Here is a 14,565-nt window from a genome sequence, read left to right on the forward strand (position 1 = left end):
TTTAAATTTGATTTTTAACAATGTAGCATCCAGAAGAGTTTATATCTCCTAATTTCTCATCTGTCCTCAGAGAAATGGGAATATATTTTTATTGCCTGTTTTCATCTGTGCTTGAACTTTTACTTGAAAAATCAGGTTAAAAGCAAAGTTTATAAATGGATACTTTTCTTTCATAACTGGGACAATTATTTTTTAACCATTTTATACCTTCAAGTGGCATGTTTCCCCCACCCCCCACCCCAATTCCAGATGATATCTGGAAGGATTTTCTTCACCTTGTTCTCTTCTTACACTTCCTAGTTAATATTTCACAGCAGCCCATTTAAGGATGTCCCTCAGAGGTTGAACAGCTTCTATGGAATAATCAGGGAAGTGTTCATTTGATTTTACTATTGAGGATTTTATTTATTGATCAGTTGTTGGCGCATAGAAATGCCGGCAGTAGGTTTCTTTAACATTTCACCATGTTGGGATTCTAAGGTGAGGAGGATGTCACTTAAGGCCCAGGGGTGCTTGGAAAAGGGTCTGTTGCTCATTGTTAATTATTTAGTGACTCACTAATCTAATATATGAAAGATGAAGAGAAGTAGCACCCTAGAATTTCCTTTCCTCTACTTACTGCACTCCTTGGATAATAAAGCATTTATCAACATGTTGGAGAATGGTTAGCAGCTTAGAAAATGTGTAGAACTCTGACCATTTTGCCTTTTTTTCCCCTTTGGGGCAGTACTAAGGGAACTGGTAGGATGTGAGTTTGGGATTTGGATTATTTGTTGCTTCAGTAAAGAGCAAATGGGAGTTGCGTTGGTTTTAACTTAAAGAGGGAATTCTTAGCGCATGTGTGCGTTGTCAGGCGTCATCCAGCATCTGTCAGTATTTCTGTTCTTGCACGCTGCTGGTCCAAGTTGCTGCTAAAAGACGTCTTTTTTGTGTCTCATCTCTTTAGCAGGGGGAGCAATCTCAGAACTGTTATGAAGACGCTTGAAGTTCTTCGTTCTTCCCCACTTTGCCATCATGTGGCATCTGGACACTGTGGTCAGTCATTTGAGATTGACTTTAATTTAAAACAAAGGCCTCTGCCTCCAGCCCAGGAGGTGGAAGGAGTGAATCATATATTTGAATGAAGAAGTGAATTATGGAAGAAGAGTACACGGCCCTTCCCTTTCAAGCATAAGTCCAAATAGGCTCTCAGGAATGAGGATTTGTGAAGACATCAAACAGGAGTTTTGACTCATTCAGACTTCAATGCTTAGTTATGTTGCTGGAGAAAAGAGACCGGTTTTGCTCATCTAACCATTGTGCCCAGGACCATTTTGACCTGACATTTCCTATCCTATTTGCCTTCCATCCTCCGTGCATGTCCTCGAGTGACTTACTCTCATCTGAAGTTTTGCTGCCGGTATCCTAGAAAAACCTCTGTTGCATACTCTGTCTTCCATTTTTAACCTTAACTCTCTCACCAGATACCTCCTGTATTTCCCTGTTGTGTACAGAGGATGGGCAGAAAAGAAAGTGCTCGAAAGCTTTCAAGTTTTCAGAAACGGAAGAAAGATAAGAAAGGCCCCCTCTTCTTAACATACCCCATTTTGCTCAAGAAGCTGGGCTGTAAGAGGGTCAAGGTTTTTCTTTGTTTTCCTTCCATTGCATGTTTTCCTCCAGTAGTGGTTCTTTCTCATTAATCATGGTTTTTGAAGATAGCTAGTTTTATCCATCTGCAGCAAAGAATCATCAGTAGGTCATATTGCTTCACCTGTGCTGGCGCCCAGAGAGGGAAACAAACCAAGGGGTCTCTCCACGAGCTTCTTTTTTATTGGGGTGGGGGAATCTATGCAAGGACTAAAGTCAAACCGTCCGCAATCAAAGCAGCAACAACACAGTTCAAATCAAAGATCAAGGAGAAAAAAATTTTTTTTATCGCGTGTGGATCTCTGTCCCTTCCCTCCTGTCGTGACATTTTCCCCTTCTTGCATCCCCGCTCCTGCGTACGACATGTTTTCAGTCTCTTCCTTTCTGTGAAAGGTTGCTTAGCTTTTTAAAAAAATTTTTTTACTTCCTGCTTCGTGCTTTTTGCTGTTCTTCATATACAAAGTAGCAGATAGGATGGATGTGTACATGAGGTGTTTGAAATTCTCTGAACCCAGAGTTCCCAGGTGTGGAGAGGACTCTCTGCAGAGAGCTTTTAGCTGACCTGGCCTGTCATCGGTGCGGCATCCTCCGGGGAGAGTCCCACCAACAGCCGGGTGCTCCTGTGGGGCAGCCCCACACGAGTGGGTTACCTTTGGGATTTTAAGATAGCAATCAAAGTAGACTTACATCGGGAAGAGCCTCTTTCTCCTCCATCTTTTAGAACCAAAATATTCGGTAGTTGAAGTAAGAGCTCCCCCTGAGTCAGTTGTGAAATGCCTATTTTTAGCCGCCATGGCTTTTTTCGGCTTTTTTCCTTAAACGCTCATTTTGTGAATTTCATTTCTGATTTCACATCCTACCAGTGGTTCAGATTGGCAGGTGGCTCACTGGGCGGGTTTTTTGTTTTGCACACATTGTTTCCATTCCATTTCGCTGTGGATGTGCACCGCGATCTCGATCTTGCACAAACTGTGATACAGAAGGTCTTTGCCCTACTTACAGGGGCAGAGTTGCTCGGTGTCCTCTGCCTGTGTGTTGGGATGTTTCTGCCATGTCCGGACACCTCCTTGACTGGCTCCTGAGAAGATCGGCTTTAGCCCTGCCAGATGGTGTCTGGCAGCACTTCCTAATAATTATTTATGCTTCGGGAATTTTTTTCAGCTCCTGAAACTTTCTATCCAGTTTTATTGTTTTCTCAATATGTACAATATATGCGTATTCTCTTCTCTTTTGTCATTCCCCCCCCCCCCCCGTCTGCCCCATCCCGCCATTTCGTTTTTTAATGTTCCATAGTTTTGTACAAGACGAGACTTAGCCTTGGGTTACTTCTTGCTGAAGCTTTAATGCTTTGTAAATAAAATTGGATGTTTATTAAAGAACAGGTGTGGATGTTGGTTTGTGGACACTGCTTCTGAAAACTCACTAGCCCCTTTGGTTTGTAGGACAGGAAATGCAGTTTACTGTGCTGATGTTAGATCTTTCTGTGCAGAGATGCAGACCTGGGAGGAGTAGGGGGTGCTCGGGGAGTCCAGAGTTCTGCCTCTGGACAAGATTATAAATGAATGATTCAAGCAAAGAGTTGGTGTTATACCACAAAGATCATCTAGGAATGACCTCTCTCCAGATTCTTTAACTCCGTAAGTGTGTGTCAGTGCTTGGCAGAGGCCACGGTGCTGGGATATTCTGTATATTACAAAAACGCATGCGAGGCCATCCCTGCCTTCCAGGGGTCTTTCTTAAAATGTAAGTACTGTTAAATTCCTCTTTGACTTTTTTTTTTCCCCCCTTAGGTTAAATTGCTTTCAAACTCATAAAGTCTATTCAAGTCTTTGGTTTTAATCATTGTCAAATCTGAGTGTCTGCCGCTCATTTTTTGTTTTGTTTTGTTTTGTTCTGGGACTAAGAATCCGTCTTTGACATCATAGCTGTTTCATAGCAACCTTGACCCAAGTGAATGACGAGCTCCTCCGTTCTGTGGAGGTAAGGGAGTAGGCCGAGAGGTGGGCAGGATTATGTATCCCCCTCCCCCCAAAAATACCTTCAGTGCCCTCGGGAGGGAAGAGTGTCTAGAATGGGGAGAGGGTCTGTGTGGGGTATCACCCCTCTTGTGGATAAACATTCGGTTTCTAAAAGGGCAGCTCGGTCCTTGTCTTCATGAATTCTTCATTTCTGTTTAAAATTCCTTACCCATGAACAGTGTTTCACACTTTCCAAAGTGTTTTCAATGTACAGTTTATCATTTATTGCCCAAAGTGACCCTCCTGAAGTAGGCCAGGCGGTCTTAATTTACAAAGGAGGAAATAGAAATAGAAATTCAGGAAGGAATGCTCACTTGGCTTCCAGTCCAGAGTTCTTAATCCTTTTTTACAGAAGGGTTTAGGAGCCTTTGAAGTCAATAACTTAATGCAAGGTAATCCTCTTTTTTTTATTTATTTTTTTAGACCTGGTATTTGATTTCTTGGTCAGATTTAACTGGGTTTTCGAAGCCCTTTAATTTGGATCCTATAGTTCGGAGAGGGGTGGCAGGGGTGCGGAAGAGTAGCTTTGCTATGCATTTGAAGTAATTTGGACATTGACTTCAGAAGCTGAAATCTCTTCATCTTTGTCTTCCCAAGAGGGTGGATTTAAGTTCATTACAAGGGCGTGGACAGAATGGGGACTGGTGAGGTGGTCACTGACAAGCAAGAGCTAGTAAAGCAGCCACGTGATGACTTTTTCCCTGCCTGTGGGGACTGGATTTGTTCATAAGGACTGGATTTGTGTTGATCGAGTTGCAGTGTTTCATTGACAACAGGTGCATCCTGTCTTTTGATGCTGAAGGAGAACTTGTGTCAAGGGAATGAAGTGACGCTATAGAGGATTCACCTGGGACACCTCGGGTGCCGGCTGACGGAGGTGAGACATGAGGACTTCGGCCGCTGGTTTCCTCCTCGGGAGCCTGGTGTTGGCCTTTTGTCTGCCTTTGGTGGTGACTTTACCAAAAACACTGGCCATCCCAAAGAAACTGCAGCAAGCCGTGGGGAGGGTTATTGTCAATGCCACCAGCTGCACGGTCACCTGTGGCCTTGGCTATAAGGAAGAGACCGTCTGCGAGGTGGGCCCTGATGGCGTGAGAAGGAAGTGTACGTCTCAGCGCTTGGAATGTCTGACCAACTGGATCTGTGGGATGCTCCATTTCACCATTCTCATAGGCAAGGAATTCGAGCTGAGCTGCCTGAGTTCAGACATCCTGGAGGTGGGGAAGGAAGCTTTCCGGTTCACCTGGCGACTTGCTCGCGGTATCATCTCAACTGATGATGAAATCTTCAAACCCTTCCGGGCCAGCTCGCACTTTGTGAGGTTTGAGTCTATTCAGGAGTATGACTCTGGGACATACCGGTGTGATGTGCAGCTGTTAAGAAACTTGAGGTTTGTCAAGAGGCTCTATTTTGGGCTTCGGGTCCTTCCCCCTAACTTGGTGAACCTGAATTTCCATCAGTCCCTTACTGAGCATCAGAAGTTAGTCGATAAGGGCCTGGAAGTGAATCTGGACAACGGTTCTAAGCCTCATGGCCCACCGTGGAAAAAGAAGGTGGCTGTAGCTTTGGGAATAGGGATTACCAGTGGAATGGCTGGTGGTGTGTTGGTGATCATTGCCCTGGGCAGTGGGCTGAGGCTGATCTACAGCAGTGCTGGCCTTGAGTCCTTCAGAGCCTCCCTCCGGAAAGGCTGGCTGCCCAGGAACCTGGACCTGTTCAGGAAGGCAGGCTTGCTTTTTAAAGGAGTATCTGGTGGTCTGATTGTGGCCTGGCTAGGAGGGAGGGCTTCTACCGCCAAAGGAGTGAGTGGGGCACATGGAGAGGGGTAACATCGTGGTAGCGCAATGGGCAATACTCCAGATGGATGTCTTCCTGATCTTCCTGCCACTAGGCCCCCAGAAAGCCTAACCGTAGGCACTGCCGCTGCTCCTGGGAAGTTCTGGCTTCTGGGTTTGCATTCACTATCTCTTACAACTTGATGCCTCTCCACCTCTGTCCCTTCTGAGCATATGATCACATAGAAGGACATGTTAATAGCTTTTCTAGTGGAAACCTTTTTTTCCTCTTCAATAAAAATCATTCATAGTAGCTGCGTGGAGACTAACCTTCTCTACTCTTTAGTTAAAAATCTCTTGCATCTGTTTAAATTGTCCCATAATCTGTCTAGCTTTCCTTTTCCTCCGATTTCTTAGAACAGACATTGCACACATTGCTTTGTAGGAGGGCGTATGCCCTCGTGTGGCGGAGCCAAGGCTGTTAGAAATGACATCTGACCTGGGTATGTTAACAGTCACTAAATGTTAATAAGTTGTCTGCCCCTTCTGTACTCCCTGGGCGAACCCTCTGTGCGGTGTTACATTGATTCCTGGCGGAACACTGGATTCCTCACGTCTGGTAGGTTTCCCCTGAACAGTTCCTTGACTTGCTCCCTGCTCCTATCCTCCTTGCTCTTCCAGTGCCCGGAAGCATGTGTTCCTGGAGAAATCAAGTGTATTAGTTTCTTAGAGCAGCCAAGGCTGCCCAAGGAGGGACTAAGACCTTCCTACCTCCATAGGAAATCAATCCTAAGACCCTCAGAGGCCATTCAGACTGTGTGAGATGATAATTGGCTTGTGCGATTGTCAGGGAAAAGGCTCTTGGCCACCAGCTGAACTCATTCTGAGAGAATTTGGAGCATTTCTTCCCCTTACTTTGCTCCAGCTGCAGACGTGGGGTAGATGTGAAGACTTGGACTAGCGGTCCTCTTCTCTGGCTGTGTGAATGAGCTTTTGAAGAATGAGATTCCTGAGCCCCAACCCCGAGGATGCTAATAAATCAGTTTAAATTATGGCTAATGGCTCTCTATTATTCTACTGTTAAAAATAATTTCAGGGGCACCTGGCTGGCTCAGTTGGAGTGTGTGACTCTTGATCTCGGGGTTGAGTTCAACCCCCCATGTGAGGCGTAGAACTTAATTAAAAAAACAGTTAAAATAATTTCAACCCCATAGAAAAGTGGGAAGAAAAATTTGATGACACCCCATAGATCCTCTACTTAGAGTCACCAGTTGTGAATGTTTTTCTACGTTTATCTTTCTCTCTAAATAGATGCTGATTTTACTGAACCACTTGTGAGTTAGTCACAGACTTTGTGACCCTTTACTCCGAAATCATGTACGCCTCTGCTAATCAAGACGTTCTCCTGTAGGACTACAGTGTCGTCGCCCCACCTCAGAAAATTAACAATTCCCTAATCTTACGTATGGTTGAGGTCATCTTCCTGGCTTCTGAAATCTTAAGAGCCTTTTAGTTGTTGATCCAGGATCAAGTGAAGCTTCACATAATACATTTGGTTGTTTCTCTTAAGTCTTATTTTACAACAGACCTGCATTTTGGTTGTTGATGACACCGATTTTATCCAAGAGTCGAGCTGGTTGTCTTGGATAGTGACGCACCATCCAGGTTTGTCATGACTGTCCCCCGATTAGATTCCTGAGGAACAGATCTTCCACAGTTTTGACCACAGCCCCCCACAAACGGTGCGTGCTCCTTGTATCACCTCAGGCACACGGTGTCGGGGCGACTCGCAGCTGACAGGTGCGGTGATTGGGTTAAGGTGCTGACTGCCCGGTCTCTGCAAAGGTGTATGTTTTTTCCTCTTGTAATTAGTAATTTGTTGGGGGGGATACTTTGTGATATTCCTAATAACCATTAACGCCTTAGAATCCATTCATGATCCTTGCCTGTTGTCTGCCAGGAACTGTAGGATGGCAACGCCAACATGCCCTTGGCTATATTCCTTAGCCTGCATTTTTCTGTAAAGAACAGCTGCTCTTTTTATTTTTGAGGATGCTCCATGGATTCTCTCTTTCAGTGAATTATATATAATCCATGACTGTTGTCCTCTATTTTTGATGTTTAAGTTGTCCCCAGTTTTGGCTGGTAGGAATCTCTTCAAGCCAGCGCTTTTCATCCTTTTGTTGTGGTCCCATTTGACCTGGAGCATGTCCTTGCTTTCTAGAACAAGATGCCTTAGATCCACATTTGGACTTTGTTTTCTCCAAACCCAGACTTGCTGTTTGCCCAAGGGATTCTGGTTCCCTTTTAGTGTGGGGAGGAGTATTCAGGAGGCAAGGTCTGGGTGCTAGATGTGCTCACGGCCACTGGGGAGTCATGCCCTTAGGCCCTTTCAGTGTCCCCGAAACACATAGATCACGAGTTCAGAGTGTCTATGTTTTTCAGAAGTTCTATAGGTAATTCTGCTAGAGAGCAAAGACCGAGGACCACTGCTGTGGCCCATGCACAAGTTTACAATTTACGATCGCTCTTATTTCGAAAAGGTCTTATATTTTCCACATGCTCTTTCTTTCCCCCATCCTCTGCCTCAGAGGGGCTGGGTTCCAGCAGAGCTGGGTTCTGGCCCCGGTTCCGCTGTTGAGCATGTCACGGAGCAGGCAGACTGACCCCGTGAGTGGGCGGGCACGGCGAGAAGCATGCTGTGCCTGGAAGGGCAGGAGGGAGGGGATCACCTGGGGCCTCGGTTCAGGGCCAGGCAGTTTGCTCAAGCACTCGGGAGAGCGCTTGCTGGTCTTGAAAAGAGGATAAAATAGTGTCTTTGATCTAATGAACTCAGTACGGCGGGGCTGAGGAGGGAGGGGGCTGATGGGGGCAGTTCCCCATTTTATAGCCGCAGAGCCAGACCCGAGGTGGGGCGGGGGGTGAGGAGCTCGGCCGGCACCTGTCGCAAACCAGTGGGACTCGGCGATGGGAGCCTGTGCAGCTCTGGGCTCACAGCCCTCTGTGCTTGGGGCTCTGAAATTCTGACTCTGAGACTGTGAAGAGATTGAACAGGCAGGAGGAAAACAAACACCCCAAACCCTCCGATGTGTCAGTAAAGACAGGAACTCTGTCCAGTTCATTGAATTCTGTGCATGTGATCTGCCTCTGGAGGGAGGGTGAAACACATGCTGACTAAAATTTGGGTGCCGGACTGGCCGGTGCTCCCAGCAGCCCCTCTGGGTGCAAGGTGGAAGGGATTAGCCCACCGTCCCGCTGCCCTTGGGCAGGCCCCTCCTGGGGGCTCCCCGTCGGCCCTGGGCACGGAGCTCAGCCCCGAGGGGCGGGGGCTCTGCTCACCCTTGTCTCCCTCTTCCCGGACGGGGGTGCCGGGGCGCAGTTGGCTGGGAGCCCTGCCCGCTGTGCACTGAAGGACTCAAGTACTCGCAGGGCTGTGCACGTGTGTCTAAGATGTAAGGGAGGCTTAATGAGTGTGTGTGTGTGTGTGTGTTTTTAAAGATTTTATTTATTTGAGAGAGAGAACGAGAGAGAGCACATGAGGGGGGGGGGTCAGAGGGAGAAGCAGACTCCCCGCCGAGCAGGGAGCCCGACGTGGGACTCGATCCCGGGACTCCAGGATCATGGCGTGAGCCGAAGGCAGTCGCTTAACCAACTGAGCCACCCAGGCGCCCGATGAGTGTGCGTTGAGTGCAGGAGAGAATGTGGCCGCTGTCAAATGTGAGTAGGGATTCACAGCCTCCTGGCACCTTGCTAGGTGGGGGTCACTGTGTCCCTGCCGGGGGGGAAGGCTTCCCTTTGGTACCATTGAGTCATTGCTGTCAAACGTCTGAAAAGCCAGGGAAGCCTGAAGCACCGTTTGCCCCCCTGTGCTGGGTAGAGCCCGTGCGGGCTTGTAAAATGCCTGCTTCTGTTCTGCTTGGGCCTGCCTTACAGTCCCTTGGCCTCATTCTCCCCGTCCCAGGCCTGCGCGACGCAGTAGGGGACTGTGTGCTGTGACTTCCTTCGAGCTGACCGTGTGAAGGGGGGCGGGCGCTGGCCACCGGCCTGGGCCAGTGAACAGGATGGACCGTGCGCTCTAGCCTGATGATAAACACCCACAGCAGGTGCCCACTGCCCCAGCACGTTGAGAAATCATCTTTATTTAAGAACTGCCTGCTACCAGAGTCAATAAATAACTACCATCAGAAGTATAAGAGAAACGAACAATAGGCCAGTGGGAGTGGTTCCATTTCAACAAGAACAGGGTCAAGTCAGGGGGATCTGATGGAGCCCTAGCCCTTGCCCAGCCGTGAGCCCGTGAGCCTGCAGGCCCTGGATGGGGCTGGGTAATTTGGAGTCGGGGCCAAGGCAGGGTGCACCCCATCGAAGGGTGCTAGGTTCCTTGGGGCTCTGGGCAAAGTTATCTGGCCTAATTTTCCCCCCTCTCCAGTTTCCCTTTATTATCCTGCCTTCTCAAAGCCTATGACCATATATACAGCTACCAGGCACCTCTTTCCATGCAGCTTTTAGAAGTCCCTTACGGATGCCCACCTAATCCCTCACACCCCTCCAGGAGCCTCTCGGGCAACCTCGTTCATCCCAGGACAAAGCCCCGCTTAGGTCTGACCTGGGGAAATGGCACCACACCTGGGCCTCGGAACCAGGTTTGAGGCTAGCCCTAGCCCGCCAGCACTACCCTCTGGTTGGTGGTCACATTCTGAGCCAGGAAGAGAAAAGAGTCCTCTAGGTAGGGAGGAGAGGAAAGGGAGTGAAACACCCTTAGCCAGCTTGGGTTCTTGCCCTGAGGAGCCTCCGTGGCCCCTGGGGCTGCTGAGAGGCAGTGTCTGCCACCAAGGAATGCCCGAGGCGAGCCTCCCCACTCCGTGACAGTGACTGTGGTCGCTACATCTGCGGGAAGGGACCACGGCGGGAAGGAGTGCCGAGACCCCTCCTGTGCTGACCGCAGAATCGCGGTCCTGCAAGGACGCTCAACAGCATCTCCTCACCCTCCAGACTTCACCGGGCGTAGACCCCGGACCGACAGCTGTCAGAATTCCCCAGAGGTCCCTAGAAAAGGAAGCAGCCTCTTCATCCCTCATCCCGGGCTCTCCCTGCAGAAGCTCTTCCTGATGTCGGACCTCAGACTCTCCTGTTATTTTATCAAAAGAAAAAGAGCCCCTTTTTTCATGGCTTTTCTGTTCCCCGGCCCATCTCTGTCATTTGACGACCTGAATGGAAGTGGGTAGCCTGACCTCGCTGGCCCCCAAGACCTGAGCTGGAGAGAGCTGTCCGCCTGAGGGCGAGGTATACGTCCAGACTGTTAGAGCAACGAGGACCAAGTACCCCAGACCAGGGGGCAGAGGGCCCTGTAGGCCGAGCCCAGACGTATGTAGAACTGTGAGACTGTTCCCTGTGGCCCCGAGGCCGTGTCTGCAGGCTGTCTCTGTCCCTAGTCCTCAAGGCACTTACTGGCCACTAAGCTGTGGGTAAAGGATTTCTTTGTGGCTGTCCCCCTTGTCGCCTCCTCTGGGGCTTGGTGTGTGGGAGAGGAGAGATCCAGAATCGAGTACTGACCACAGCAGGGGCGAGACTCAGCCTATGCGAGCAGAGAAGGTGGAAATCAGAGGCCCCCCGGGCGGGAAGGGGCTCTTCTGCGTAAGCCACCTCAGCTGGGGGCTATTCTGTTTTATGCGCTTGCATGTCCTCCAGTCACCCACTGTCTTACTGAACCCGAATCCGTCCTCTGCCTGACGTCTGAGGCTGCAGGTGCACGAGTTTCCAGACAGCTCTGCATCCCCCGGACAAGTTCTGGTGAGGTTTTCCTGGGCTGAGTTCTCCTAGTTCAAAGCCCTTGCTAGGTTTTCCAGACGGTCTGCTCTCCTCCCCTTTGCCAAGGGGCCTCATTGGAACTAAGGTTCTTAGTCAAGAGTGCCTTTTGCCTCAAGCAAGCTCAGGGACCTCAGCCTCCCCCTCCCTGGTTAGGCCCTGTGCACACCAGCTCATCCTTCCTGCCCCAGCATCTACGCACCGTCCTGCTTCCCCTGCGACAGCCCGAGGCAGTGAGGAGAGACTCAGCTAAGCCTTAGAAGGTTTTTTTTGTTTTGTTTTTTACCCTCAGCATCCCCTTTCTGATAGACCTGGGGACAGGCGGGATCCCGGCCACGGGGGACCAGGAAGGGTGCTAGACCATCTGGGGTCTCCGTGTTCGGGTGTGGCCACTTAGCTGAGCCCCCAGCAGCGCGCCTAGGGGGAGGGGAGGATCGCTGGAGCAGGTGAGGAGGGTTTGGTCAGTGTCCCCAGGGAGGCAGCCCCGGGCCGGGGCCGGAGTGGTGGGTGCAGCGGTGGCCCGGAGAAGTGGTGTGAGCTGACATTTTAAAAAAATTGTAGCGGGTAAACATCAACAGAAACCTGCCCAGGAAAACAGAGCAGGACTTAAAAGTTAAAAACCCATAACAAAATAGAGCTCTAACTGTAAACTACAGAGGCCAGGCTCTGGGGTCCTCCATGGGCCTGTCCCCTACGAGATGCCGTCCCGCTGCTCTCGTAAGTGAAGGGCCACCTGTCAGAGCATGGGCCTTGGGGTTTCCTGGTTGTGTCACCACTGCTGCCTGGGTTTGGGGAATCCCTGTCCTTGCCTTGGCCCCTTTTCTTGGAGCCAGGGTGAGGGCAGCAGGGGGCTTCAAGCCAGCGCTGCATGTCGAGGGCCCAGCAGAAGCTCGGCTTGGAAGGCGAAAGACCGGTGTCTCCTGGCATTGGCCCATGCCTCGGGCGGGGACCCAGCCATGCCGGTCACCCCACGATCACCCACCTGAACCTCCTGAAGCAGAATTGTCATGACGCCCACCGCCCTTCTTAAGACCTTCTTAACCAGGCTGTAGCCATTGGGTGCTGCCCCCTTCCTCTGGACAGACAGCCCGGAATAGGAAGGCAGGACAGGCTGTGTGACCTTGGGAAGTCCCTCACCCTTCCATTTCATCTGTAAAGTGAGGGGCTGGGGCAGGTGGAGCTCGAAAGCCGCCTCCAGCTCTGTTGTCCCGTGACTGGGAATGTACCCAGAGCGCATGATTTATTAATGCCTTTTTCTCCTGGGGAAATGCAAAAGAGCAGTCGGAGGTGGCCTGGGCGACAGGTCTGGCTCGGTGGCCCAGGGCATTCCTGGGAGCAGGCAGGGCCACAGGTATCCCTGGCCCTTCTCGGAAGACTCCCGACTGCAGAACGCACAGAACTGAGGCCGCCTCCCTGTCCCCAGGCTTGCGAGAGTCGGTGCCGGAGAGCCGCGGCCCGGGGCCTGCAGGCAGAGCGGGAGGCAGGGGGTGGGCACATGAGCCCGGTCTCCTGTCTCCTGCCCACACCCTGGAGGAGCCGTGCAGGATGGGTCTTGGTGGGGTGGGGGACCTCCCCAAGATGAGCCCTTTAGTCACTCAGCCACTGGTGGTGGCTTCTGTCACTCTGGGGGTGACAGGGTCAGATTGGCAGTGTTGGCTAAGACAGCAGCGTCACCTGCCTTGGGACCGTGCCTCAGGCCAAGTCTGGTGCCCCTTTCTACCCGGTGTCCCAGCCTCTCAACCCCTTTGAGCTCCCACCCTCGGCAGTCTGGAGTATCATCCACCAAAGCTGCAGGGACTCAGGCTCCTGGCCTCGGACTCTGGCGCACTGGTTTTCAGCCACCTGGGTAGGTGGCAGGGGCCTCTAGGGGGCATCAAGGATAATATCAGGGGCCAGCTCTGTGGCCCCTGGGGAAAGTAGGGGAGTTCTTGGTCCTGGGTCTGGCTCTATCCTTAGACTGAGGGACGTTGATGTTTATGCTTCATCCTACTGCAGCCCATTGGTGTCCAGTGTTCCCACTGGGCCAGGCACTCTGCTCCAAGGGGGTGGAGTGCGTCTGCAGGACCAGAGCGCCATCTCCCCCGATGTGCCGATACGTGTTTCAAACCCCCTTCTTCCCATGGGCCTGTTCCTTCCGTCCAGGCGCCCGAGAGGGCCCAGGCATAGGGTTCAGTATCATCATGGAAGTTACTGCCTGGTGTCTTTTGATTTAAAGAAAAAAAAAAAAATCCTTGCACGGGTTCTATCCTGTGGCAGAATATGAAATATCCTACCTCCTACAAAAAAGGGCACTGTTTAAGATAGGTACTGAAAGCCAGCCATTCTCAGGCCCAGTGTTGGGCCACCTTGGCATCAGGAAGGGGCCAGGGCCAGCTGGCTGTGTCCATCAGAGGCGGGGGTCCGGCTGTGGCAGAGAGGGAGGGATGCCAAGATCAGAGCTCCAGGTAGCCTTCGAGGACCAGCATTGCCACCAATGAGGAGAGAATGGTGCCAGGATGTGGGGCCGGGCTGATTGCAGAGTTCTCCACCATCATGCTTGTGCCTGAAACCAGCAGGTGGAAAAGTGGGGCTGTGGTCCGCTGGGCTTGGGGCCAGCCTGCCCCCGACCCACCCCCAGGACAGGATCCAAACCTTGGCTAAGGAGACTCGGGGAGGGCGGCTTCAGGCCTGGGAGGTGTTCTCAGCCCTGCTCCTACAGCATTTTCTAAGACCTTTGCTTCTGCAGTCTCGAGACCGGCCCTGTACCCCGTGAAGGGAGCTCACTCCTCCCTGGCCCTCAGGGATGTGTGGGGGTGGGGCACGGGTGGCAGGGAGGGCCGTGCCAGGACTCGGTTACACTCCGTTCCTGCCTCCCTTCCTCTTTCCCCTGGGGGTCTGGCTGAGTTGGGGTTGGTTTGGGTGGGAATGGTTCCTTCATCAGGCATCTGGATGGACCCTGATGCTCCTGGGGGATAAGGTGGGGAAGAGACAGCACCTCCATTCCTCACAATGTGGACTTCTGCTGGGGTCCCGTCCCCTCCAGGTCCTGTGGTCCGAATCTGCACCAGGGCATGGCCGATGTCTTCCGGAACGGCAATGTCTATCCAGTTCCTGCTGGTGAGGTGGAGCGTGGGAGTCGGGTGTAAGTCATTCTGGTACAGCATCTGGGGGGAGGAGGTTAGCCAAGTTAGAGTTTACTTACAGCCTCTGATTCTTCTCTCTTCCCCAGCTCTGGGCACGGGGAGGTGCCCATTTGGTGCTGGTCCTCACCTTTCCTGTTGCCCGTTGACCCGGACCAGGCTCTTGAACAAGCTCCTCACTGGTGGGAGGAAAGCTTGCAAGCAGCTGAACCATCTTTGCAG

The 14,565-nt window shown here is 51.3% G+C and overlaps 3 protein-coding genes across 4 annotated transcripts in view; 2 read left to right on the plus strand and 1 right to left on the minus strand.

Annotated features, from left to right (window-relative positions):
- RBBP5 (RB binding protein 5, histone lysine methyltransferase complex subunit) overlaps window positions 1–3,005 on the plus strand; it is a 37,389-nt gene extending 34,384 nt beyond the window's left edge. For both annotated transcript variants that reach the window (XM_027612383.2, XM_027612384.2), the window contains exon 14: window positions 947–3,005. In XM_027612383.2, the coding sequence (XP_027468184.1) occupies window positions 947–975 (29 nt within the window). In that variant the 3' untranslated portion in view covers window positions 976–3,005. The remainder of the gene's footprint in view (window positions 1–946) is intronic.
- A 1,210-nt stretch (window positions 3,006–4,215) lies between these two features.
- TMEM81 (transmembrane protein 81) lies at window positions 4,216–5,817 on the plus strand. Its single transcript, XM_027613384.1, has one exon. The coding sequence runs from the start codon at window positions 4,529–4,531 to the stop codon at window positions 5,471–5,473; it is 945 nt and encodes a 314-aa protein (XP_027469185.1). The 5' UTR covers window positions 4,216–4,528; the 3' UTR covers window positions 5,474–5,817.
- A 6,610-nt stretch (window positions 5,818–12,427) lies between these two features.
- The window catches only part of CNTN2 (contactin 2), a 28,624-nt gene continuing 26,486 nt past the window's right edge, over window positions 12,428–14,565 (minus strand). Inside the window, exons 22-23 of the mRNA XM_027613933.2 lie at window positions 14,199–14,367; window positions 12,428–13,766 (exon numbers count right to left, since the gene is read on the minus strand). Coding sequence (XP_027469734.1) covers window positions 13,657–13,766; window positions 14,199–14,367 — 279 coding nt within the window. The 3' untranslated portion in view covers window positions 12,428–13,656. The remainder of the gene's footprint in view (window positions 13,767–14,198; window positions 14,368–14,565) is intronic.

Source organism: Zalophus californianus, chromosome 10 (assembly GCF_009762305.2).
Source record: "Zalophus californianus isolate mZalCal1 chromosome 10, mZalCal1.pri.v2, whole genome shotgun sequence".
Classification (NCBI taxonomy): Eukaryota; Metazoa; Chordata; class Mammalia; order Carnivora; family Otariidae; genus Zalophus; species Zalophus californianus.